At 38.8% G+C, this 27,954-nt stretch overlaps 1 protein-coding gene across 4 annotated transcripts in view; it reads left to right on the top strand.

Annotated features, from left to right (window-relative positions):
- Nucleotides 1-27,954, top strand: part of LOC130907439 (kelch-like protein 29) — a 501,705-nt gene that overhangs the window by 465,787 nt on the left and 7,964 nt on the right. For all 4 annotated transcript variants that reach the window (XM_057822529.1, XM_057822530.1, XM_057822531.1 and 1 more), the window contains one exon: nt 21,361-21,554. In XM_057822529.1, the coding sequence (XP_057678512.1) occupies nt 21,361-21,554 (194 nt within the window). The remainder of the gene's footprint in view (nt 1-21,360; nt 21,555-27,954) is intronic.

Raw genomic sequence — 27,954 nt, 5'->3', positions numbered from 1 at the left:
ACGCATCTCAAAGCGGCCCGGATGCGGCCCGGTTGCAGTCTTTCTTCGGCGCAAATCAACACTCACGACGATCCAACCCGACTGTTCCCGTCGCTAATGAGTGACACTTTTTTTTTTAAAAGGAAGTGAGTCACGGAGTTGTGGGGGAGGCTTTTAACTTGCAATCAGGTGCCCTGGGCCTGCGCTCTCGCCCGGCGTGTTGATCCTTCGGCAAAGCAATATGATTGCAGAATATTGAATAATTCATGCCTGTCTAATGATGTGTCAATCACACCGTGGCGCTTTTGTTTTATTTATTGCGCGCCGCGCACAGGTTTGCGCGTCCTTCAAGCGCCATTGCCGCTTAATATTTCATGAGGAACTGTTAGCAATGTGACGCCCGATTTCGTAGTCGCTCAGCGGGGATGCTGGGCTAACAAAAGCATCGGATGGAATTTTGTGTATTTTGTTAAACTAACCTGACTCAGCTGATTACGATGGTTGCACCTCACTTCGCGTTAGATCGTATTCTGAGTGCAGTGATTCATTAATTCATCGTGGTTCAGTTCAGTAAATATCGATATGGTTTGTGTTTCCACCAATACAGCAATTGCTTTTTTGGCTAAAATCATACTAGCAAGGCATGATAAAGATGATTGCGTCATCACGGTACCGTTTCTGAAGCTGTTTTTCCGAACTATTACACTGAATAGCATTAGCTACCAGAGGTGGGTTAAGTAGCCAAAAATTTTACTCAAGTAAGAGGAGCGTTGCTTCGAACTAATATTACTCAAGTAAGAGTCAAAGTATTACCGTATTAGCCCGAATATAAGACGGTGTTTTTTTTGCATTGAAATAAGACTGAAAAAGAGGAGGGTCATCTTATATTCGCGGTCTGGACCACGACCTCATCTGACCAAAGCACACGGTCCCAGGCTTCAACTGGGACCGTGTATTTTTGTGTGAGACCAAGATTGAGCTTTTTGGCAACAAACACTCTAAGTGGGTCTGGCGTGCCACGAAAGATGCGCATGCTTAAAAGCACCTCATACCCACTGTGAAGTATGGGGGTGGGTCAGTGATGCTGTGGGGCTGTTTCGCTTCCAAAGGCCCTGGGAACCTTGTTAGGGTGCATGGCATCATGAATGCTTTATAGGACATTTTAAATCAAAATATGTTGCCCTCTGCCCGAAAGCTGAAGATGGGTCATCACTGGATCTTTCAGCAAGACAATGACCCTAAACATATGGCCAAATCTACACAGAAATGGTTCACCAGACACAAAATCAAGCTCCTCCCATGGCCATCTCAGTCCCCAGACCTTGTTTTGTTGGCAAAAGGGGGTTGTACAAAGTATTAACACCAGGGGTGCTAATAATTGTGACTCACATTATTTGATGTCAAATAATTATTTCTTTAAGTGGGATTTTTTTCCCCACTGAATGAATGCACTTGTATTGAAGGTAGGATTTTTCTCTTTTTTTCCATTAAGGTCCCATTTTATTTGAATTAAAAAAAAAATATTAGAAGCTAAAAAACACATCTTTATCAGGGGTGCCAATAATTATGGAGGGCACTGTATTGCTATCAAAGCGTTTGTAAATTGCAATCATTTTCTGGGAGAAATTGAGCATTACCTGACAGAATTGCAGGGGTGCCAATACTTTTGGCCAGCACTGTAGATATAGTGTAGTTACCACTAGTAGCATGGCTGGTGGGGTATGCGTGTAGAGTTGAGCTCAGTCTCATTTTGTCGTGACACTCAGCACACAACTGGACTCCATATTCCGCTTACCATAATTTTTGGACTATAAGGTGCACCTGACTATAACCGCACCCACCAAATTTGACACAAAAACGGCATTTGTTCACATATAAGCCGCACTGGACTATAAGCCGCAACACTCATCACTGTATTACGGAATATTTACACCAAAAGATAGTAACCGGTAACACTTTATTTTGACAGCGGCACTGTAAGACTGTCATAAGACCAAATGAACCACCATGAAGCTTTGAACCAATGGGCTGAAAAGCTTCATTGCTTCGAGAAGCTTAATTTGCCCATCACTGCTCCACCTGCTGTCAACACTGTTGTCGTCCGACATGCCTCCTAGCATGCATTGCATGCACTATAGATGTAAATAACAATCAAAATTCATGTTCTATGCAAATTATTTCTTCAGTTGCTGTTTCAGTTGTTTCATTTATTGCTAGATATGGTATTTGGTAACTCTTTATTTGAAACTGTCATTAGACAATCATAATTATGACATGACACTGTTCTGACAAATAATGAATGCTTATACCAGATGTGATTTAGTGTTATCCGGCAAATTATCTCACTTTTGAATGGATGTAAAAGGTCCGAGCTGAACATAAATGGAGATAGTGACATACCGTATTTTTCGGACTACAAGTCGCACCTGATTATAAGTCGATCCAGCCATAAAATGCCCAACGAAGAGAAAAAAACATATACGTCGAATTTTTGGGGGAAATTTACTTGATAAAATCCAACACATAGAACAGACATGTCATCTTGAAAGGCAATTTAATATAAAAATACAATAGAGAACAACATGCTAAATAAATGTACAGTGTACAGTGCATGAACAACGAAATGTGAATAGACTGTCCTACGCTACGACTCGGTCCTGGTTATACAGCGAACTCCCAAAAGACAATGCTGGACGTCCGTATAATTTGCTGAATCAATTTGGTCCTCGATAGCAAACAGGTTCGCATCAACGTAAATAAATGATAATTAGGTACTATTACAGTAATAAGTAACAGGTTAGCATGCGTTCGCTATCATTAGCACATCGTTCAAACAACCACACAACGGCTCTGAGTGTCCGATCGCGGGTGGAAAACACACAACAACAACAGAAAAGATGATACACGCAGGCGTTGCCTCTGTAGAGATAATTTAAAAGCATAAACAATGAAAGCAGGTTCGCAGCCGTCTTTTCTCTTTCGCTAACTCGCCCATTCACTCACTCAGAGCTACGTAGCTGTCCGTCTTCTTCTGGCGTGTGAGCACTCTTCTTTACGTAAACAAGTGCGAGTGCGCCCTCACGTGGGCGTGAAAGCGCCACAAACTAAATGCATCCATTTCAAGATAAAAAAGTCAATAATACAATTGAACATACACTGCCCAAGGCAGAACGCGAACGTGGCCATAGCTATAAGAGTTATTCAGATAACTATAGCATAAGAACACGCTAACAACTTTACAAAACCATCAGTGTCACTGCAAAACACAAAAATAACATTTGAAATTATAGCATAATGTGTTAATAATTCCACACATAAGTCGCTCCTGAGTATAAGTCGCACCCCCAGCCAAAATATGAAAAAAAAACGCGACTTATAGTCCGAAAAATACGGCAGTTTGCCGGATGACACTTAATGACATCTGTCATAAGCATTCAGTAATGCTTGATAGTGTCATGTCATAATTATGACGGTCATAAGAAATATAAGACATACAGTGGTACCTCTACATACGAAGTTAATCCGTTCCAGGACCTTGTTTGTAAGTCGAAATGGTCGTATGTCGAGCAGGATTTTCCCATAGGAATACATTATAATTCCATTAATTCGTTCCACAGCCCAAAAACCTTCACGAAATCCTTAAAAAATACTGCTGGTACTATTACAAATGGCAATTACACATAGCAAAACAAATAAATTATAAATCAAAATCGGAATAATAATAATAATAATAATTCCTGTATTAATGTAACGAATCGGGTTCTAATGTGGCGGACGTTTTTTGCTGACCCTGAACGCACCGCGGGGCTCACGTGCCAGAGACAGACCGGTGAGCTTGAGTTTCACTTTCACTTTGAATGCTTTCTTGAGAACACCGTCAATTGCGGCAGACAGAAGGTGTTTTTGTTTTGAATAAGTTGTGAAATAAATGATAAAAACGTGGCGAAGTTGGCGATTTCTCTGGAGATGTTACCACAAAAGGAATTGTCAGCTTAATTTATAAGGACTGGCGAACGATGGTCGGAGGAGGACCGTGGAGATGTATTTTTGAGCCATTTCACGGATGCCCACCCTACGCTCATATTTTTCTGTCATTTGCATCTTCATTTAGAAGGTAAGCGTCAACTTTTTCCTTGTTTCACTACCTGTACCAACCTTTTCTGAAACCAGTGTTGATTTGTCACACAAGAAAATCCGCCGTGCATTCGTCTGCGGTGCTGCCATTGTCGTCGTATTTCGAGCATGTCGTCGGATGTAGAAACAAATGGCGAGTCAAATTTTACGTCGGATGTCGAAAAGTTCGTGTGTCGAAGCGATCGTATGTAGAGGTACCACTGTATTTGGTAACATTTTATTTGACAGTCGTGCCATAAGACTATCATAATTATGACATGACACTGCCATGAGCATTAATGAATCCTTATGACAGATGTCATTTTGTGTCATCGGCAAATTATCTCACTTTTGAATAGTTTAAAAGATCCGAGCTGGACATAAATGGAGTTAGTGACATAGTTTGCCGGATGACAATGACATCTGTCATAAGCATACATTAACGCCCTTGATAGTGTTATAATTATGACGGTCTTATGACGCCGCTCTCAAATAAAGTGTTACCTATTAAGCCAAATAAATCAACAAATAAGCCATGCTGGACGATAAGCTGCAGGATACTGAGGGAGGGAAAAAAGTAGCGGCTTATAGTCCGGAATATACGGTACATGTTGTTGGTTAAGTTACACTCCGCCGACTACAGTTGAGTTTGACTGGTTGTGCATACTGTCGTTGGTCAACCACAATATATTAGGCTCGAGCGTTTACGTCACAGCAGCACGGGATCATGCGAGATTTGCGACAACGCAGCCATTTCGGAAGCACGTCTGCATCACGGGACATTTAAACTTAACGGCAAATACAATTCAACTACGAGTGCCAAAGATGGAAAAAAGTAAGGAAAACTTGCCAGTTCGATACAGAGACAAATTTGTTACCACGGCGAAGGACAGATATGTGAGCAATTTTAAGAATGTGAACAATGTTGACCCTTACGAGCAAGCCGAACACAAATGGAATAAAGATGTCGACAAGCTTCCACCACTACGCGAAATGGACATCATGCTGTATTTAGTTTTTGGTGTAAGTTACTACACTCATCAGCAAATCCGAAACTACAAATCGCTACAAAGCTACGAACAGTTTTGCTGCGGATGGGTGCAGGATCTGGACATTATGACCATAGCAAACGGCAACACCATCTTTCTAGCAAAGGTAGGCAATGTGTGTTTACATTAGTCTGTGACCACGGATGTACAAATTTTTTGTTGCAGAAAATGTAGCCTGTGTACAAATTCTTTGCCACTCTCTCACGTCAACATATTACAGCTTTTTCATTTAGCAACGACAGGAATTATGTTTTAAGAAGACAATGCACATGTATGCATGCTAGTTGTTTAGCTGTAGCTATAGCTAACAACAGGCCGACTTAGGGCATAAAGTTACCGAAATTTGCGTAAACAAATTAAATTAACTTACCGGAGTGGAAGTGCATAGAGCAAACTCTGTGTGTAACTGGAGAATCAAACGTTATGCCCTTCCTTCTGATCGATGCCACCCATGGCATTCTTCGACATTTGGTAAGTTCAGATATGACCTTTCCCTCGCCTTTTCTCCATGTAGGGATCCGGAAGGAACTCAATGGTGTTCCGTCGAGCTGTAGCTTCTCCTTTCTATTCGATCGGTTGTTGCAATTCTTTACCGAACAATAATTTCCAACCATTTTTAAAGAGCGACCTGTGTTGAAATGCCTCACTGTTTATGTTTCCCGCTTCCAAAATGGCGATAGCGGCGGAAACCTCGCGAGTGCCACGTCATACGCTCGAGCCTAATTACACACACAAACTGTACGGCTGGAATCACATTTCAAAATGTGTGAGATATTTTTGGCTCGTTCTGTTAAAAATTTTCCTGACCTCCAAGCTAAAGTGTGCGGCTCCTGCCCAGTATTGTCTTTTCAAAGAAATCTGGTCGAAATGGCTCTTTGAGTGTTAAAGGTTGCCAAACTCTGCTTTATACAATACCCAAAGGGGCTCCTAAAACCAAAAGAAAATGATGGGAAACAAAGGGAATCATGGGAAACAAAGAGGATGATAGAAAAACTCCCTCTAGTGTAATGTCTTTATTTTTCCACACCTCTAATGAACTGCCGTTTCGCTACCTGCAAGCGTTTCCGCATTTGAGCTCAGGTAAGCGCCTCCAGCTGTTATGGTTAGTGGTGGGTGGTGCCAGGGGGCGCACAGCAGGGAGGTGACCCTGCTGCAGTCAGGGACAAGAGGCCCCCAAAGCCCCCCTGCTGTGGAGGGTTCCCCCCTACTGAGCTAATCCCTTGCTCCTCTGGATTAGGCAAGTTTGCGGCAGTGGCACCCGCTGCGCTGTCAAGGTTGATGCCCCCCTCCAAATTCAGCAAGTAGCTTCCCAGTGTGACACCCGTGGTCTTCGCAACCACACGTAGCCTTCCGCGGAAAGGGATAAACACATTTGCCCCAAAATGAAGACAAACTGTCAAACGTGCTGCCACCGCTAACCTAATTTTCCCACTAATTATTTTAAGAGTTTTTCAACAGTACAAAACTATTCCAGTAAGGAGAGTTGATGAAAAGGAATCGATGCTACCTTCCCTCCACTAATAAATCAAACACAGACAGAGAGCCTCATTGGTGGCAGACTTTATTTAACACTCTGGGTAATATCACGGTGAAGAATGTGTGCAGACATGATGTTCATTGTGATGGATCGTGCCATTTTGGGACTCGGTCGACTTACAAACCGGGAGAAAAATGAAAGCGAATCGCTGTAGATGCGCACTTGCGCTGACTGTAAAAAGTTGTCGCCATAAAAAAAGATGTAACATCACTCTCTCCTCTTATTGCTCGCAAAGTTGTAAACAGGAAAGAAATATGCAACACGACTAAAACACTAATAGGGTAAATTTGTCACATTTGTAATCTACCAGGCTAGCATCCTACTTTGGTAAAGGTTTATGCAGTATCTTCCAAAAAGTATTACTGTATATCCTTTATCAGTGCGGAACAAATGTGAACAAGTGCGCGTGCGAAAAGTTTAAACACGGGCCCCCCAAGGTGAACGTCCGGTGGGTGGGGATCTTAAAGGATGATTATTCCTGGGCCCCTCCAAACTTTCACCAGCCCTTCGAGGCTACATCTACACTAGGACAGATAATTTTCTCCAGGGTATTTTGTCGACTATTTTTATACCGGTCCACACTTACGTTTAAGGTGCGTTTAAAGAGCATACGACAGGGGAAAAAAAGTCTTAAATAGCATTATTATGTGAATTAGAGTCATATTTTGAGACGATTCGACTATATACAACAATTTAGCAAAGCGCAGATGACGAGAAATTAGTCTTTTAATCTGCCGGTTAGCCACACCTACCATTATAGGGCTCTAGCGTCCCCAACAGGTGGATTACGTCAGCGGGAGACTGGGCTCATCGGTTTTGCTATTTAACACATTGAGGGGGAATTATTCAGAACGAGGAAAACGCGACGAAGAGAGCCGCAAAATGTCATTGTTTCAGTCTCTCTACTTCAATATTTTTACAGGATATTCTTTTTATCCAAGTATTTTTCCCCAATAGCTAAATAAATGGCTTGAGAAGGACCAGTCAGCCCGTCGAGGGGGAACTATTCACAACGAGGAAAACGCGACGAAGAGAGCTGCAAAATGTCAGTGTTTCTGTCTCTTTACTTCAATATTTTTGTAGGATATTCTTTTTATCCAAGTATTTTCCCCAATTGCTAAATAAATGGCATGGTCATGACAAATAACAGTCTTGTGCTAAATGGAATATGAAATAATAAAAATGCACTTTTTCAGGATGACATGGCAAAATTACTCCATAATGGTCAAAACTGTCGACTTCACCTTTACTATCTCACCTCCCGAACAATATTTTATGACACCTAAATCGTATGTCATTTCCCTTCCCCGGCTTCGGAGAATGTAAACAAACCAGAAGGTGTGACAGCTAGCCGACATACTAACCAGAACCGAGTGATGTTTCAAAGTAGAGCTGAAATGAATACTCGAGCAACTCGAGGAATCGTTTAATTTTGCCAGCTCTACGCATCACGTTTTGCCAGGACTACTTTTAATGCGGCATGACGTGCTGACGTCACGTGCGTAGAGGAAGAAGCTATAAAAAATTTTTTTTTAAAAACTTACCACAGCCGACAGCCACTACAAAATACGCCGATGTTGCTAAAAACTACACCTGCAGGATGCTAGTGTGGTAGCAGGTAGTGACCGATGCGTGTCATAGATATCGCATGCATTTAGAACTAGATGGGAAATGACAGACTCGGCCGCGTATGGGCAGCGTTAGTAAACAGCCGCCATCTTTAAGCAGTACACTTCTCATCGCTAATAAATATAACGTTACTGTCACTCGCTCACGTAACGTTAGCCCTTCGGACGGCTAGGTTTCTATTGATTATGACCACTGTCGATGCGTGGCTAACGTGTCTTACGTACAGGCTTTATTTAATCTGTAAAAACACAGCGCTGTAGAGTGATGAGGGTGTAAAATTAAAACATAATAAAGCTAACTGTGAGTTTTAGCTCAGTAGTCATTGCTGAATAAAACACCAAGTTGCACTGGTCCCTAATGTGCTCCAATACAGCAGGTATCATACATTTATTTTGAACATTGCAAAAACTCAAAATACTATCAGTACTTACAGTTTAGACTAACTTAAAACTTAACTAGAACTTAAAAATAGCTTGACACAAATGGAAATTAAATTGAAACATGTGGGAAAAACACGTAGCTTTCAAGTGATGTGTGTTATCAAGCGTAATTACATTTTTAGGTAAGAAATATGTTGTTTTTTTTTATAAGATCTAGAAGTTTTTTGAGTGAAAGCAGTGAATTTTTTTTCAAGTCACATCTTAGATGTAATTGTTGGCTGTTTTCAACAATGTACATCGAAAATAAAGACGCTGATTGACTGAAAATGGTTCAATATTGGATTAAATGTCTTTTTTTCTCAAGTGTATTTATAATTGCTCTTTACCTAAAAAAAAGTTTTATCCGATTACTCGATTAATCGATAGAATTTTTAGTCGATTACTCGATTACTAAAATATTTGATAGCTGCAGCCCTATTTCAAAGTCTTCGAAGCGGAAAATCACACATAACTAGCCCGGATTATTTGACATGACGGCTGGGTTGTCAATTGTCTTCGCGGATCGGCAAACCGCCCGGCGGAGAGCAATTTACAGCTCTTTCCCCGGAGGAGGGCGGCTGCAGTTGTTGTGCAACTAACGTGCAGCTAATGTGCATGAGGAGAGCTTTTTACATGCCTATCAATGATCAAACATAAGTAGTCCTTTATTTGAAGTAAGTTTGTAGTGTTTACTTTGTAATCGTTGTATTCGTATTTGACATAATACAAAACAAGATGTTTACTCACTTCCTCGTAAATCCAATGGTCCCACAGTAGTAGGGCTTATTTTGGCCAATATCCACGGTGAATGGGAAACTTTTGAAACTCCAAAAAGGCGCACACGCCTTTCCCTTATACAGCAAGATTTTTCCGCACCCATTTGACTGGCGTGATGCGAAAAATAAACGTATTAATCCGCAAAATCAGCTGAATCCTTAGTCCTCATACACAACAGTACGGCTGTATAGTGAAGAGGACGCCTTCATTCGTACACGTCACAGCAATAGTGCTTAGCTGCACTGGACTGCTTGACCGTGTGCATGGCATTATAAAGTCTGAAGACTACCAACAAATTTTGCAGCATAATGTAGGGTCCAGTGTGAGAAATCTGGGTCTCCCTCAGAGGTCATGGGTCTTCCAGCAGGACAATGACCCAAAACACACTTCAAAAAGCACTAGAAAATGGTTTGAGAGAAAGCAGTGGAGACTTCGAAAGTGGCCATCAATGAGTCCATACCTGATGGCAGAGCAGCCATATGTATGATAAGTTTAGTAAACCCTGGAAGCTGCGAGTAGCAGCCCATACTGTATTTTTGCCTATCCTGAAATTTCTTTTGTAACAAGAGGCAATATTTTCCCTTTGAGGCTTTTCTTAACCTGAAAATTCTGTATGTAGAGACATTCGTTAGTAGAGGTATCACTATACTATTCGTTTTGACCCTCCCCTTGCCCAACTACGGCCCTGTTACGGCTCCAAACCACTTAGACGCCTGGACCCGACTGCCGCTGCACCTCCAGCACCCCTCTAACTCCCACCCCTGTCCGGTATGATTTGCTATGAATTAAAGTCAAGTTATTGTCACTTAAAAGTTACTCAACACATTACTGTCTTGGCAACAAAAATGACTAGACCCTTAAAGTGAAATATTCCAAATTGGTTAAGCACGCCAACTAAGGGATTTTGAGCTTGGCAGATCTCTACCATGAGCCCCTAACAAGCATTTTGGCTTCACTGAATGTGATTCTACAGGCAACCGGATAATGAGGCTAAGCGGCATATAAACTGAACTGATAGATTTATCCCGTCATTATTGGATGATTGACGCGCCAACCTTTTTTTTAAATGGTCGTAGGCCTTCCGTGTTTCTATCTTTGCCTCACATGACAGCATCTATACGCGCTCGCCTCTGTGACGCTAATTAGCAGCCGTTAGCGTGTGACAACCACCAGCTCACCGCCTCCTCATCATAAGAAAGTGACAAGTGACCTTTTAGAATGTACAACTTTCCTACGGTGAGTGGCCCACCCAACATGGCCAACAGTTGTCAACGGTCTTAGAACCTGTTAGCCTTCATTTTTTTTTTTTTTTTACCTTTTTTAAGACATCATTATGCTTGTCAATGCCCTTGAGGAGATTAGCAAGATACTTAAGGTAAACAGAAACAAAAAGTGTTGAGCCGACGGTGCCCTACTTTTGCTTTGATAGCATTGCATGTTTGCTAATTTCCTGTATAACTGTTTGCTATACAGTGTTTTTTTTTTTCAGCAACAGTAACGATAACGAAAAGATTTCGTGGACTAATTTTTTTCATGACGATGACGAGCTAAAAACGTAGCTTGGGATACCAGAACGTAACGAGACGAATGCCAGTTTTCGCCTACACTCTATGTCAAATATTTTCTTTTTTACGGTGCTTTAAAGACGCCACGTGATTGAACAGGCTGGCATGATCAAAGAAAGGCAAGCTTGCGTTTCATTGGTATAACAGATTATAGTTTTGGCGTCTCATTGGTGAAATAGGTAGCGCTACTCTTGGCAATAGCATCGCTAGCAAACAAAAAAAAAAAAAATCTAATATGTAGAATAAAGAGGAAAAATGTAACGACTCTTGTGTAGCCCAAAGTAGCGTAGTAAGAGTCGCGTGTTTTTCTTCACAAATCTACTCAAGTAAAAGTAAAAAGTATGGCTTAGTGGAACTACTCTTAGGAGTACATTTTCCACAAAAAATTACTCAAGTAAATGTAACGGAGTACATGTAACGCGTTACTACCCACCTCTGCCACTTTGTGTACTTAAGGATTTGTATTTGAACTATTTGAACTTGACATTTAAATGGTCCTTCGAGCCGGATTGCAAGTACTTTTCCATCAAGTGTTTGTGAACTTGTTCATTTCGCCATGGAATCTCACACGATGGAAAAGTAAACAATAAATTCCTATGTCCTGTTATCAGGATTATGTGGAGGAGGGTTCTAATGTTTAAAGAAAAAGCAGCAGCAACAAATGTGTAATTATGTGTGAATAAATTTAAATATATTCCTACAGTACATGCTGGGAGGACCTTACTAAATCGACTGGCAAATTACAGCGTAAAAAAAACCTTTCCACGCTTGAATTGGCTTTTTCCAAATTTCACATTTTTTGTATATTTTATAGCTTTCTTGGCCTTGACAACAATCCCATCTGAATGAGTTAATTCCAGGGATTACTTGTCAATCTGGGATGCCAGTTGTGTTGTGTAAATTCCACGGGGATTACGTGAAGGTGACTCACGGTTGCGAAGGACGCCAAAATATGCTCTAATCCCTCGGCGTGTATGTTTGTGTGTATCTCGGCCGACCTTGACTCCGTCCGTCTGTCAGAGTGACTCCATCAGACGGTCGAATGACCGTCAAAAACAGACCCCCTGCTGCTACTTTTTGGGGTGGGATCAGGGAGAGCTCTGCCGCGTAATTGACGCCCACTCAAAGAGGTTTCATTTATAAATTTGTTCATATTTAAATACAAATATGCTACATGTCACTTTACAATGCTGAAGTTTCCTTCTGGGCATCATTTTATTGTCTTTCCTTTGGCTGTTGAATTCAGTTTTTCAAGCTAGTCCCCGGTAGCTGTCAGCCCGTCGAGCTCGTCCGCAGGGGTAAACAAAGCCAAGTGGTTACTCAATGGGTGGTATTACTGTTATTTTACCCACAATCCACTACCCCTGCTGTCAAGCACCGGGCCGTTAATGAATTTCACATGCTCATTCGTCAGGCTATTTTCACAAAGCGGCGACTGTCAGAGACAACGACACAAAATCCCAACAAGCACATGCGTACGTGAACATCGAATAACTCGTGGATTCCGCTCGAACATTTCAACTATTTACCGTTTTAAGTGTCAGATTTGGCCGGTCATAATCAGTATTGGACCATCCAGATTCATCAAACAATCACAGGACTATGACCAGAAAAGAAAAAAAAAAAATGCCTCACTGTATGTGAGTCTCCATGAGCTGTGGCATCAAAAAATTCAAAGTCGTTCCCTTATAAAATCCTGATTAATTCCTTTTTATTAGTGGTGCACGATAATAATCGGTCCGATTATAGGCTAATACGATAACAATATGTTTTCGGGCCAATTAATAATATTTTTGGTACGGTGTCGGATTGGGATATGTGCATTTGTTTCTACTCCTGTTTTGTTACTGTTCTAGAGGCCGTATTTTTCCTTCACTGAGTTATAAACCTTACTATGCAAATTAGCAAATGTTTGCATTTTACAGTGTTATGTTTACAAGTTCTTGAGAGGCCTTTTGGTTATTGGTAGGCTCGCTGTTCTATAATTGCCAAGTTTAAAAAGTTGTTTAAAGGGTATGACAACACCTGGGGAAATGCTAATATTCCATCATTTATCCATCGACGCATGCCTTTTGAATTCATATCATGCCACTTCGTGTAATTACACACATCGCAACACCAAGAAAATGATAGAAATTAGGTCGATTGTCAAGCTAAAAGGACCCGCCCCCGAGATGCCGGAAATCTAGCACATGGTGTCCGTGACGTCACTATAGCTAAACAGCCGGCTCAGTGCTTAGTACTGAATGGCGGCGATGATGGCGGACAATTTTGTTTCTATTTGCAGCGGCGAATCCGACGTAACGAACATTCTTCTAATGGTGACGAGGAGAGTTATGAACCTTTCTTTGGTGTTTTGGGTTATCAATTTGAGCCCAAACGAAAGCCAATGCAGCCTAATGAAAGGATCATTGAGGGGAGCAATCACACTGATGAAACACCGGCGGCAACAGAATCACCGAATGGTTTGTTTTGCATTTCTTTTTGTGAAACTGATACACCGTGACCGCAAAATAAAGTAATGTATAGAATAATTATCATTTAATATGCTATCATCGGTTTCGCTCTGCCAAACGACACAAATATGAATGGCATTAGAGGATTTGTTCTATATATTTTACGAGCGATAATTTATACATGTGTCCAGTCCTATATCCAATGCGTGTTATGTTTTTTATTATAAAAGAGTACTCACTCTGGCCATTTCCCTCCTTTGCTTTGCCTGGGGTGGTGAGGTGGTCTCATCAGAGCCAGTCATCGTCCTCTTTCACTGGGCACCGCATCTGCTTTCAGCAGCAATTTCTTAGCAAAACCTGATTTCATTTGCCCCATAGTTCGTATAGCTTTCAGGTGTAAAATGCGCACCATACAAAACCGTGCCGGAGGCTGGGTCTGCAAATTTAGCCCTCTTAGCACTGACGAACTTTACTCATTGTCTGCGTAGTCCAGCTTTTTCTCGCGTTCGGGAACTCATGGGTACTACATTGCGACAAATGGCTATTTGTAAACCACATAGCACGACAGGTTTGAACCATTTTAGCGATTTTTTGATAAAACACGAACGCAACTCTCTCGTCGATAAACAACGATGGCACCTGCCTCGACCTTTTGTTTCCTTGTTATGACGTCTCGTCCCATTCGGCTGTTTCCGGAACACTTTCGGAAATGTTCGTCATTTTCGATCTATTTTCGATAATTGCCCATTAATGGGATTGATTTTTTGTTAACTTTATCAATATTTGTTATCTTGGCACATAACGGTTCTATTGATGTCTCACACCCCCTTTGCGTTTTCATACCTTTTAATGGACCAAGATGACAAACGTCTCCTCTCCTGTTCCACAATTTTTTTTATCTGCTGACAAAGCATAATACCTGTTGGGTTTATGTTAGTTTTAGATCAGTGCTCATTGTTCAGGGAAACACATCGCCAATGATATTGACTGATTGATTGACTGTGATTGACTCAAATTATATTTATTTGAAAAAAAATAATATGGACACTTTATTTGAAAACAAAACTGTTCTTGTCTTTTGTTTTTTTTCATTATAATAATGTTCGAGTCATCATGAAAATTCTGGTCCTTTCAAAGGCAAATCTATGCTGAATCAACCTCTAGTATTTTTGACCTATGGGTGTTCAAAAACTCAGGTGAATATACATTGAAAAATTAAATATGTATTATCGGTTATCGTATCGGTATCGGCCTTGAGGAGCAGGAAGTTATAGATATCTGTATCAGTTACAAAAAAAGGGATATCATGCACCTCTTTTTTTATATAAGTATAACACAACGTAAAATAGCTACAACAGTCTCAGATTTTACACTAGATGCACAAAAATCACCAAATCCAGATATAATCACCTATATTTTCAGCATCAATGGCAATAATTAACATATCATGTATAAAATATAAAGTTTTCAACAGCTAATAAATCACTCAATTTAACATCAGAAACTTAATACTTGAGGAAAACATGCAGAATCAATCATAAATAATCTGTAAATAGATTATTAATAAATTCTATATACAATCACAATTTATTCTAGAATATAATAGCCCTTTATAATCATTATACACTATATACTGTTAGCGAAAGAGGTGTAAACAGAGCTTTTCTGGCAAAAATTCTTGTGAATAAAGCTCTGGCAAAAATTCTTGTGAATAAATGCTTAAATCCCTGAATTCTTTATAGATATGTATGGAAAACAGTCTCGATTTTTGGTTAAAAACCAAAAAAAAAAAAACGTGCAGTTAGTGTTTATTTTACATATATTGTCCAAGTACAATGCTACTCTGTTAGCGAATGAGGCTAGCGGCCGCCTGGTGTAAACAGAGCTTTTCTGGCGAAAATTCTTGTGAATAAATGCTTAAATCCCCGAATTCTTCATAGATATGGATGTAAAACAGTCTCGATTCTTGGTTAACAGCAAAGAAACTGTGCAGTTAGCATTTATTTTACATATATTGTCCAAGTACAATGCTACTCTGTTAGCGAATGAGGCTAGCGGCCGCCTGGCATAAACAGCTTTTCTGGCGAAAATTCTTGTGAATAAATGCTTAAATCCCTCAATTCTTTATAGATATGGACGTAAAACAGTCTCAATTCTTGGTTAAAAGCAAAGAAACCGTGCGGTTAGCGTTTGTTTTGCGTATATTGTCGAAGTACAATGCTAATCTGTTAGCGAATGAGACTAGCGGCCGTATAATAAAAAAAATGAATAAAAACAAGGGAAAGGTAGCTTTAAAAAACACAAAAATTATACAGTGAAATGCTAATAACCAAAATTACAAATAAATCAACTCAAGTGAAGAAAATAAAATGTTTTACAATATTTGTTCTCATTTCTACTCATTTAATCACAAAAACATAGGTATTAGATATAAATTTAATTAAAAACGAACAACATTGAACAAAAGTACACTACAAACAAATTTTATCACTTTAAATTATGAAAGAAATATTAGAAAAAAATAAAACCCAGCGGAATATTATAAAATATATACCTATACACATCATTCCAAAACTTCAAAAACGCATAAATCAAATGGAAAGTTTTGAATCAAAAATTCAAATTCAGATTTACTTTATTTATTTATTTTAAGTGTACGTTTTTATTGAGTAAATATAAAAATAAAACAATTCAGAATTCCTGTAACTGCAAAAATAAGCAATATCCACACTGGTAAGTTATTTAACACTGAATTTTAACTTATACCGTGAATCATTTCTTAATTTTTTAAAAATATCTGCCAAGCGCAAGAGAGAAAAGTAGGAAACGCTGAGACTGCAGTTTGCCCCTGGGCATCGCCGACTGTAGAAGCACTAGCGCCTACCGAAGAGGTCTCCATTAGAAGGAAAGTATTTTTTCCCCTCTAAGACGGTGGCCGGTCGGCACCAGGGCTTAATGGCGTGTGTCGGTCGACATATGTTTGCTTTGTGTAATTGCTTTAATTGCCGTCATTGTGCGCAATGCTCGCGCTTTTTCATCCTCCCTGGTGGTGCGCGCGTTCGGCTAATTACGCCTGTCAGCCCCGCGGCCCAAAGTCGGGAAGCCTACTGTACGCTGTGTGTGTCTGTGTGATACATTAGTGCTATGTTTAAGTAGGGCATATCCTATTTAGAGGCAAAGAGGTTCGACCTTAAAGGAGTTGAACTCATTTGCTGCCGTCGTCAATGGCGGCTCGTTTGCAAAACGTCCCACAAACAGAAAAAACTAACTATTTTCATCCTTCTGCTGTGAATTGGAATGACTTTATCACTAGTAGATGAATGACGTTCACTGCCATTCCTCCCACTTCAAACGAAATGGACGCCTATGGTCGTCAGTGGCAGCCAATACCGGGCAATTTTGGGGCACTGCACATCATTTCCTGTTCATTTTCAGTCACTTTCTTTTCCTTTTGAGCATAGGCGGAGTTTGACTCTTGGGGCAAGGGGGCAGTGGTGCCACCAGAGGGTGGCCAGGGGTGGCCACAGCCACCCCTATAAATTGGTTGGCCACCCCACTTGCCATTATACCCCTAAATTGTTGTAGCATCAGTTATGGATTTCGTCCCAAATGAATGCATTTATTTTGTTTTGTTAAATGTAGGGCTGTCAAATTTATCGCGTTAACGGGCAGTAATTTTTTTTTTCCAATTAATCACGTGAAAATATTTATCGCAATTAACACATTTGCGGTACGACTCATTCACGCATTGCCGCAAACAGCCCACAATGATGCCATTTTACTTATATACAGAGATAAGAGGCAGTGTCAAGTGAGTGGAGTAGATACAAGCATTCATTTGGGCCGTGCTTTTAATTGACAAAAGCTTTGTCATCTCTCCCACAGCAACTATAAATATTGTGGGACGCGACGTGGGGAAGAATGACAGGAGTTGATCTATTTCTTAACAGCCTGTAGTGTACCCAACACAGAGAAGATATAGCATTTGCAGCCACCACATACAGTCATGGTTGCACCACTTCCCATCATGCATTTGGCCAGAACATTTAAGTCGCTACAGTATCATTTACTGAAAGCTCAACAAATACAGTAGATGGCAATATTTAGTCACAATATACAAACTCACATTTATCCTTTCTTTCTATCCGTGGATTCCTTTCGCAGAAAGAATGTTAATGTTAATGCCATCCTGTGGATTTATTGTTATAATAAACAAATACAGTACTTATGTACAGTATGTTGAATGTATATATCCGTCTTATCTTTCCATTCCAACAATAATTTATAGAAAATTATGGCGTGAATTATGGTTTGAATTGCGATTAATTACGATTAATTAATTTCTAAGCTGTGATTAACTCGATTAAAAATTTTTATCGTTTGACAGCCCTAGTTAAATGTACACCTTATGCCTAATATATAAAACAGAATTGTTGTGGAACTCAAAATGTTGACCGGACAGTTATGGACTATGCACATTAAATCATTAGTAACATCAAATATTACACAATACACCAAAGTATATAAATAGCCATGTCCTTAAGTCTTTCTGATAGTTTTCCCCTGACCTTTTTACTGCAATAATATAATGAAAACCTGAATTTATGGCTTTTAGTTTTGGCCACCCCAAGATTTTAAGTGGCCCCATCTGGCCACCCCTATGAAAAATTTCTGGAGGCGCCACTGCAGGGGGGACACAACATGTTGATGACCCCAAAACGCAGTGTCAGCAATAAAATGAACTTACAAGAATATTTATAATAATAAGTTGACAATGAGCGTTTTTTGTTTCCCATCATTCTTGAGGGGAATTCTAAATCAGGCTGCTTAGGCAATACTTTTCAGATCGTCAACCATTGAATATGGTACGCCCATTGGTGTTGTGCCAATGTAGTTACCCCAGTCAAAAATTGCATCCCCTGGGCAGAGCCATATGGAGGTAGATTTGTGTCTTTATTATTCAATCAAATAAAAAGTTGCTTCTTAAAAAAAAAAAAAAAAAAAAAAAAGTTGCTTGAATCAAAATATATATTTTCAATCCAAAAAAATGTGTGTGAAACCTATTTTTCTTTGAATTTTTTGGTGGGGTTGAGGCAACTTTTTTGTAATGTAAAGTAATGTTGATTTGTGTTTGGGCCACATTTTGGCTAGGATGTTTTTGTCTTATTCAATCAAAAAATAAGTTGCTTCAAAAATATATATATATTTTCAAAAAGAAAAATCAATCAAAAAATGAAAAATTTCAATCATAGAAAACGTTTTTGAATGTGAAAAAATATTTGAGATTGAAAAATTTGCATTTGAACACTTGATTTTTCATTGAAAAAGTTTTATTTGATTGAAGCAATCCTTTTTGTGTTTGGGCCATATTATGGGTAGGACATTTGTGTTTAAATCATTCAATGCCAAAACAAGTTGCTTCAATCAAAAACAAAATATTTTCATTCAAAGAAAAAAAATCATTTGAAAAATAAACTTGCCCTCCCATACTTTTTTTTTGTTGAAAATTATATGCAAAGCAAATGACCTAAGGTGCTAATGATCTGTTGGAAAAATAATTTTGACACCATTATAAAATTTTTTTTTTTTTGTTCATTTCATTCATTTTTGTTGCAGTTTTATTGCTTTACATCTTTTATATATAGGAAAGTCAATTTCATGCAATGACACTTGTCGGCCACCGGGGGGGCCTGCCCCCCCCCTCCCCCTTAAAATCCGCTTATGCTTTTGGGGTATTTAAGAGTCACTTCCTGTTGATTTTGGGACACTTACAGGTCACTTCCTATTGAATTTGGGTTACTGAAAAGGAAGTGACTCAAGAATGTTCCCAAATGAATAGGAAAGGACTTAAAATCAACATGAAATAACCTGTAAATGCCCTAAAATGAACCGGAAGTGACCTGTAAATGCCCACAAAAGACTGACTGTGAATGCTGTAGTGCCGCAACGATTAATTGATTAACTCGAGTTAGTCGATTAGAAAAAAAAAAGCTTCAAATCAAATTTTGGTGCTTCGAGGATTCATTTAATTGTTTGCAAATATGAACATCAACATGAAACTGATGTGAAAATTTTAAAAAGTTATGATGCAGGAATGTGTTTCTGGGTTAATCTACCACTACTTCTTTTAATAATAATTAGTTGAATATTAATGAAGAGTGAGAGCAAGAGTAAGTGTACGTATGTATGACTCGTATCATTATTTTTTGAACAGGTTTTTACAATGGCGGAAGACAAAAGTGAGGACACTAGTTAGCCATGCTGGCATTCTAACTAGTCTTGTAAACAAGCTTAGGTTATAATATTTGTTTTACCATTGCTAGACACACGAAAGATGCTGTAGTGAACTCTCGTAGCTGGTGGGAAACAGCGTTTATTTACGTTAAATTGTGTGTAAAGTGACGGATGATGGTCACGTGAATGTGAAATCATGTTGGAGGTGATGCCTGCACGTCGGCTGTCCTTCCTCCTCTAAGCCGCGGCCGTCTGTTTCTTTTCGGTAGTCGAAATACTCCCAAACTATACTTTTTTGAAGGGATTTTGAAAAAGCTCAGGTGTAGTTTCGACAGCAACAGCAGTGTCACTGACAGAACAAAAACTGGAGGGGTGAGCGCTTCCGCCGCGTTTTTTTGTATGTGGCAAAATTGATTTTGCCATGTGGCAAACTGTATTTTGGCATATGGCATTGTTTGGGCATGTGGCAAAATGGATTTTGGTATGTAGCAAAATTTTTTTTTTTTTTCAATCATTGATTTTGCCTTTTTTTTTTTTTTTTTTTTTTATTCAAAATTGATTTTGCCATGTGGATTTTTTTTTGCCATGTAGCAAAATGTATTTTGGTAAGTTGCAGTTTTTTTTGGTATGTGGCAAAATTAATTTTGACATGTGGCAAAATTAATTTTGACATGTGGCAAAATGTATTTTGGTATGTGGCATTTTTTTTGTATGTGGCAAAATTGATTGCCACGCAGCATTTTTTTTTTTTTTTGTAAGTAGCAAAATGGATTTTGGCATGTGGCAAAATCAATTTTGCCAAATACCAAAAAACTGCAACTTACCAAAATACATTTTGCTACATGGCAAAAAAAAATCCACATGGCAAAATCAATTTTGAGGAAAAAAAAAAACACACACACATTGCAAAATCAATTTTGCTACATACCAAAATCCATTTTGCCACATACCCAAAAAAATGCCACATAACAAAATCCATTTTGCCACATACAAAAAAAAATGCCAAATGGCAAAAAAAATGCCATATGCTAAAATACAGTTTGCCACATGGCAAAATCAATTTTGCCACATGCAAAAAAAAAACATGGCACATACCAAAATACATTTTGCCACATTCAAAATCAATTTTGCCACATACAAAAAAACATGGCACATACCAAACTACATTTTGCCACATTTAAAATCAATTTTGCCACATACCAAAAAAATGCCACATACCAAAATACATTTTGCCACATTTCAAAATTAATTTTGCCACATATAAAAAAAATGCCACATACCCAAAAAATGCCACATACCAAAATCGATTTTGCCACATTAAAAAAAAATGCCACATGGCAAAAAAAATGCCATACGCCAACATACATTTTGCCACATGGCAAAATCAATTTTGCCACATACCAAAAAAATGCCACATGCCAAATACAGTTTGCCACATGGCAAAATGAATTTTGCCACTTACCAAATACCATGTTTCGTTCTCGGCCCCGCTGCCTGAAAATGACAAAAGTGACTGAAAATCACAAGTTGAAGTAGACTCAAATGTCCTAATAACTTTTTCTGAATAGATAAATAATGATATACGGTTTGTGTTCTCTCCAGGTACGACACCATCACTAACCAGTGGGAGACGGTGTCCCCGCTACCCAAGCCGGTACACTCGGCGGCGGCCACGGTGTGCGGCGGCAAAGTGTACGTGTTCGGCGGCGTCAACGAGGCGGGGCGTTCGGCCGGCGTGCTGCAGTCGTACGTGCCGCAAAGTGACGCCTGGAGTTTTATAGAGTCGCCAATGATAGGTGAGTTCATCTTTTGACTTGATAAAATATATGGTCGTTTGATATATTAGCATGAAACAAAGTAGTGTATTGTAAAATATATTGTGGTTTTTAGATGCTTACATTTAACGGCCACGTTACTGTTCTGAGACAATTTGACAGTTTGAAACAGAGCTAAAATTTCAAGTTAAATTTGGTTCCAAAGTTTCAAAAAAAAAAAAAAAATCTTCATTTTGGGAAATACAAGGATTTTCTTAGTGGGGACTCTCATAGGGGTGTGTTTGTGTGTGTGTAAATGTACATACACACGTAGATGTAAATAAAAGTGTACATAAATAAGTGAAACTCTGCGCCGAAAGTTGAGCCGTGAAGTAGCGAGGGATTACTGTACTAAACTTGTCTGCTTTTTTGCATTGTTTATGTATTACGTTTCCACCTTTAAGTTGATGTTCAACTTTTTAGAAGGATAAGCGCATTAAACTATCCGTTGAAATATCGACAAAAATTAGGGTCCCACAGATCAATCAAAACACCTACCCTCCAAAAAGCCAACTCCTTTTCACATTTTCATAATATTTATTTTTATACAATAACACATTACGAGACGAGGATAATGACATTCAAATAAACATTGGGGAAAAAAACAAGGGCTAGCCAGTTGTCATGGTAACAAAAAAAATGTTCACTGTAATGTGAGACAATGAAGTGTTACAACATGTTTGCCTTTGAAAGGCCGCAAGTTGTTCACTTGTCTGCCTCTGGTTGAGGAGAACACTGTTGCCAGGCAACCATACTCACTTGAAAAAAAAATAAAAAAGACAGCAGGTTATTATTAAGGCAAGTTAAAAAAAAATAAAAAATTTTTGTCATACTTGAAAAATGTCATATCATATAACAAGCTTACACTTGCTCAAAGTAAAAATTTTATTATTTCATTCCAGGTTCATTTCAAACATTTATATTATGCCATTAAAATACGATATTTTCATTTAAACAAAAAAAAGGATATCACACATTAAAATGCCTGTATTGTATAAATGGATTTTGCTATGTGGAATTGTTTGCCCTGTAGCAAAATGGATTTTGCCTTGTGGATTTTTTTTTTTTTTTTTTTTTTTGCCATGTGGCAAAATGGATTTTGCCATGTGGCATATTTTTTGCCAAGTAGCAAAATGGATTTTGCCATGTGGTATTTTTGGGGGGATATGGCAAAATGCATTTTGGTATGTGGTATTTTATTGGTATTTGGCAAAATGGATTTTGGTATGTAAACCACGCGTTTTTATGCCATTTGAAATATGCCAAGTAGCAAAATGGATTTTGCCATGTGGTATTTTTTGGGGGATATGGCAAAATGCATTTTGGTATGTGGCATTTTATTGGTATTTGGCAAAATGGATTTTGGTATGTAAACCACGCGTTTTTATGCCATTTGAAATAAATGGAAAATTTAGACGTACATAGCCGTCAATGGCATAGCCTTATTTGGGTGCCAATTGAATGTCAATGGTAAGTGTATTGTCAAAAATCACAACCACACGTTTTTATGTCACTTAAAAATCAATGGAAAATTTGGACGTGCATAGCCGTCAATGGCATGGATATGCATGGCCTGCAAAAATGCCATATACCAAAAAAAAAAGCTACATACAAAAAAAAAAAAGCCACAGACCAAAATCCGTTTTCCCCTTATACACATAAAAATGCCACATGGCAAAAAAATCCCACATGGCAATATCAATTTTGCCACATGGCAAATACCACTTTTAGTTCTCGCTGTCTCTCCCTTTTTTCGATGTCTCTCCCTTTTTTGTCCGCCAAAATCCAACATTTTTAACCAAATTTTTGTTTGGTTTTTTTTTTTGGTTATAGTTGAAAAATGTCATATCATATTATAAGCATACGCTTGCTCAAAGTCAAACTTTCATTATTTCATTCCAGGTTCATTTCAAACATTTATATTATACCATTAAAATACAGTATTTTCATTATAATAAAGGATACATCGCACATCAAAAGGCCTGTTTTGTAAAAACAGAGGGAAAGAATGACCACAAAATTTGTAAAAGTGCTACTATTTATGTGGTATTTGCCATGTGGCAAAATGGATTTTGCCGTGTGTCAAAATAGATTTTGCCATGTGGAATTTTTTTTGCCATGTAGCAAATTGGATTTTGCCATGTGGAATTTTTTTTTTTTTTTGCCATGTGGCAAAATGGATTTTTGGTGGCATTTTTTGGCCATGTGGCATTTTTTTTTTTTTTTGGTAAGTGGCAAAATGCATTTTGGTATGTAGCATTTTTTGGTATGAGGCAAAATGGATTTTGGTATGTAAACCACACGTTTTTATGCCATTTGAAATAGATGGAAAATTTGGACGCCCATAGCATATGGGTGCCAATGGAATGCCAATGCACTGTAATGGTAAGTGCATAGTAAAAAAAAATCACAGCCACACGTTTTTATGTCATCTAAAAATCAATGGAAAATTTGGACGTGCATAGCAGTCAATGGCATGGTTGTGCATGGCCTGCACAAATGCCATATACCAAAAAAAAAATGCCACAATCAAAAAAAAACAACACAGACCAAAATCAGTTTTGCCACATGTGAAAAAAAAAATCCCACATGGCAAAATAAAAATGCCACATGGCAAAAAAAACAAAAAACAAAAACCACTTTTGGTTCTTGCTGTCTCTCGCTTTTTGTCCACCAAAATGCAACATTTTGAAACAAATGAGTACATTAATAAGTTCCGTTTCGCCACAGAAATTCTTCTGTGTGGTGTCACTTCACTAAAAAAAATAAAATAAAAACTGTTCCAAAATGTTGAATTAGCTTGTGGAAACATTTGCTTTTTCTGTTGTTATTGTGACTTCTGATTGGCTAAAATGCCCTTACGGCGCCAAGTTAAAGAGTGCCAACTCAGCTATTCAGTCAGGCTAATTTATGCTAATGACTTGTGTCTCTGCGTCCTAATCTCCATTTGTAAGTCATTCTGAGACGTCAGCAACACATCCCAGAGCTGACACAGGTGATGTTTGGATTGCGTGTGATGAAGACGACGCCACATGCTGTGTCGAAGACACACACAAAATACTGATCAGAGTCTCCCCCCCCCGTTGATGTTGTTTTCTTACACCCCTGTGAGTTTTTGGCCTCGAGCGTGGAGCGCAGAGAAATGAAATTTGGGTGTGTCGATACACGCGCCCTCGCGCACTGTTTGTATCGTGCTGGGAGCTGTTCCTAATATTTGGACGAGTGTGTGGAAAAACAAATAGATGTCATTACAACAGGATGGAAAATGGCTCCTGTGTGTTTTTGTGTTTTAATAATGATTACTCTGCGTGAGTGTGTTTGATTATGTGTGTGTTTGGTTTTTGTGTTCACATGTTTGTGTGTTTGTGTTATTTTGTCCGTGTGTATTTTTGTGTCTCTTTGTTCAGTGTCGGCCTTCAGCATAGGCAAGCTAGGCGGTTGCTTCGGGCGCCATCTAGTGGAGGGGGCGCCAAATTGCTTTGGGAGGGAGAAAAAAACACTCATGCTACGCTTCCCGAACGTTTTCTAAAATATCGAGTACATTTCATTCTGACAATAATTCTATGTCGGTCATACGCATGCGCAACAAAAACAGGTGGTCATGTGTGGCAGTGTTTATAGAAGTACGTCATGCTTTATACGGCAATTTTGAGGATTTTATCCTTTTTTTAACCCGATAGCCTCCGTTGGCATTTGATATCTTAACCAAACGACGCGTTCTCATGTCGTTGTAACTACTATCTGACTGAAAAGCTCTAACAATGACTTTCCAAAAAGTAGACCATTTAATTCAAGTTGGTAACAGTCAAAAATAATTAGAACAACGATGAAAATTGTCTGACACGCCTGTCGGCATCCTGACAAAATGAAGATTTCTGACGGAAATGTTGAGTCATTTAAAAGGTTTCGGGAGGCAGATCGGAGGGGCTATCGGGGCGGTGCCCTGGGGTGTCGCCAGTCTTGTATTGGGAGAAAGAGTTCGTGGCCACTGTTGTTGGGGCAACGCTGATTACACCATGTTACAGGAAAAAAATAAATAAAACTTTGTTCCTGGCTTGTAATCGTTTTATTTGTGTTGCTTGGGTCTAACTAGTTTTGCTAAAGAGGTTGCAGTGCCCTCCATAATTATTGGCACCCCTGAGAAAGTTTTTAGCTTCTAATATTTTTTTTTAATTCAAATAACATGAGACCTTAATGGGGGGAAAAAAGAAAAATCCAACCTTCAATACAAGTGCATTCATTCGGTGGGGAAAAAATCCCACATAAAGAAAAAAATATTTGACATCAAATATTGTGTGTCACAATTATTAGCACCCCTGGTGTTAATACTTTGTACAACCCCCTTTTGCCAACAAAACAAGGACTGGGGACTGAGATGCCCATGGGAGGGGCTTGATTATGTGTCTGGTGAACCGTTTCTGTGTAGATTTGGCCATATGTTTAGGGTCATTGTCTTGCTGAAATACCCAGTGACGACCCATCTTCAGCTTTCGGGTAGAAGGCAACAGATTTTGATTTAAAATGTCCTGGTATTTTAAAGCATTCATGATGCCATGCACCCTAACAAGGTTCCCAGGGCCTTTGGAAGCGAAACAGCCCCACAGCATCACTGATCCACCCCCATACTTCACAGTGGGTATGAGGTGCTTTTCAGCATGCACATCTTTCGTGGCACGCCAGACCCACTTAGAGTGTTTGTTGCCAAAAAGCTCAATCTTGGTCTCACACAAAAATACACACGGTCCCAGGCTACAACTGGGACCGTGTGCTTTGGTCAGATGAGACCAATTTTCTTCCCCACTGAATGAATGCACTTGTATTGAAGGTTGGATTTTTGTCTTTTTTTTCCATTAAGATCCCATATTATTTGAATAAAGAAAAAAATTATTAGAAGCTAAAAAACACATCTTTTTCGGGGGTGCCAATAATTATGGAGGGCACTGTATATTCCAAATTTCTGGTTTTATGTCCTAGTTATGGGGATGGCGTGGCTCAGTGGTGGAGTAGTTGTCCCCCAATCCTGAGGCTGTGGGTTCGATTCTCCACCCTGATGAACTCGCCTAAGTATCCTTGAGCAAGATACTGAACCCCGCATTGCTCCTGGTGCTGTGCCACCAGTAGGGAGATGGCAATGTAGTGTAAAGCGCTTTGAGTACCTTGAGAGGTAGAAAAGCGCTATACAAGTATAACACCATTTACCATTTATGCAGAAAATATATTAAATGTCATTTCTTCATGTTTCACGTGAAACTAAGTCTATAAAATAAGCAGGAAAATGTACACATATATATTTATATATGTATGGCGGAAAACACTTAGGTGACTTGAAGTTCCATTCCGAGGCCCCCAATTTGGCCAAATTTCAAAATTGTCCGATATGCATGTGTGATGTGTGGAAAATTTTGAACAGGAGGGCATTAAAAGAATATATCAAATTTAAACAGCAAAACCTTAACTGGAGGCGAGAGCACACGAGAGCAGACTTAAAGACGCCACGATTTTAATGAGATATCGCGTACTTACATTGTTTCGATCCAAAAACTCCATGTAGCATGTATCACCGAGTGTCAAGACACAGCTGTGAATGGCCACAGCCAGATTTTTGGGGGATTTTATGGGCGATGCAGAAATCGCAGAAAAACAAGGAGTGGTTGAGATTTTCCTTTTCATATAGTTACCCTTTTAAATTTTAATTTTCAATTTTTCTTTGTTTTGATCGATTATTTATCGTCTAACATATCTGGGAAAATGCGACAGTAACAAAAAAAAAAATACAATTAAGCGATAGTTATGAGGTAGATATCTGTGAGTTTTTTACAGACGCCAAATTATCCATTGTGACGTAATTTGTTTAAAAGTTTTAAAATATGCGAGTGAATAATTTTTTTAAGTCGTTCCTTTTTTTAAACTAAATATTAGACATTAATTAATGATTGTAAGGTAAAAACGACATATTTTGAATAATAAATATAATTACTTACCTTCTTTTTATGGCTAGGTTGAAACAAAGCGGTTGCGCGACGTCTGTAAACAGGGATTTTCAGGGTAAAATGGACAAATTAATAATATTTCGGGGGCTTAATGCGCCATGAATTTGCTATGGCAGCATATAGACATATTGTCCTATCAAACACAACAGTTGTTTTGGCTTAAAATACAGCAGTTTCTTTTGAAGAGGAGCGCAAGAGCAAAAACTGCTTTTTCAGTCTTGACTGTGTTTTCTGCCATATATATACCGTATTGGCCCGAATACAAGACGGCCTCCTTTTTTAAGACTAAAGTTTGAAAAAGACTTTTTGAACACCAAATTAATTTTTATACAGAAAATAATTACAGTACATCTGAAATAAATGATAACATATTTGAGAGAAAAAGCGCGTTA

Source organism: Corythoichthys intestinalis, chromosome 19, assembly GCF_030265065.1.
Source record: "Corythoichthys intestinalis isolate RoL2023-P3 chromosome 19, ASM3026506v1, whole genome shotgun sequence".
In the NCBI taxonomy this organism is placed as follows: Eukaryota; Metazoa; Chordata; class Actinopteri; order Syngnathiformes; family Syngnathidae; genus Corythoichthys; species Corythoichthys intestinalis.
Note: the sequence above shows the minus strand (reverse complement) of the source record. Positions and strands in the feature narration are given on the sequence as shown.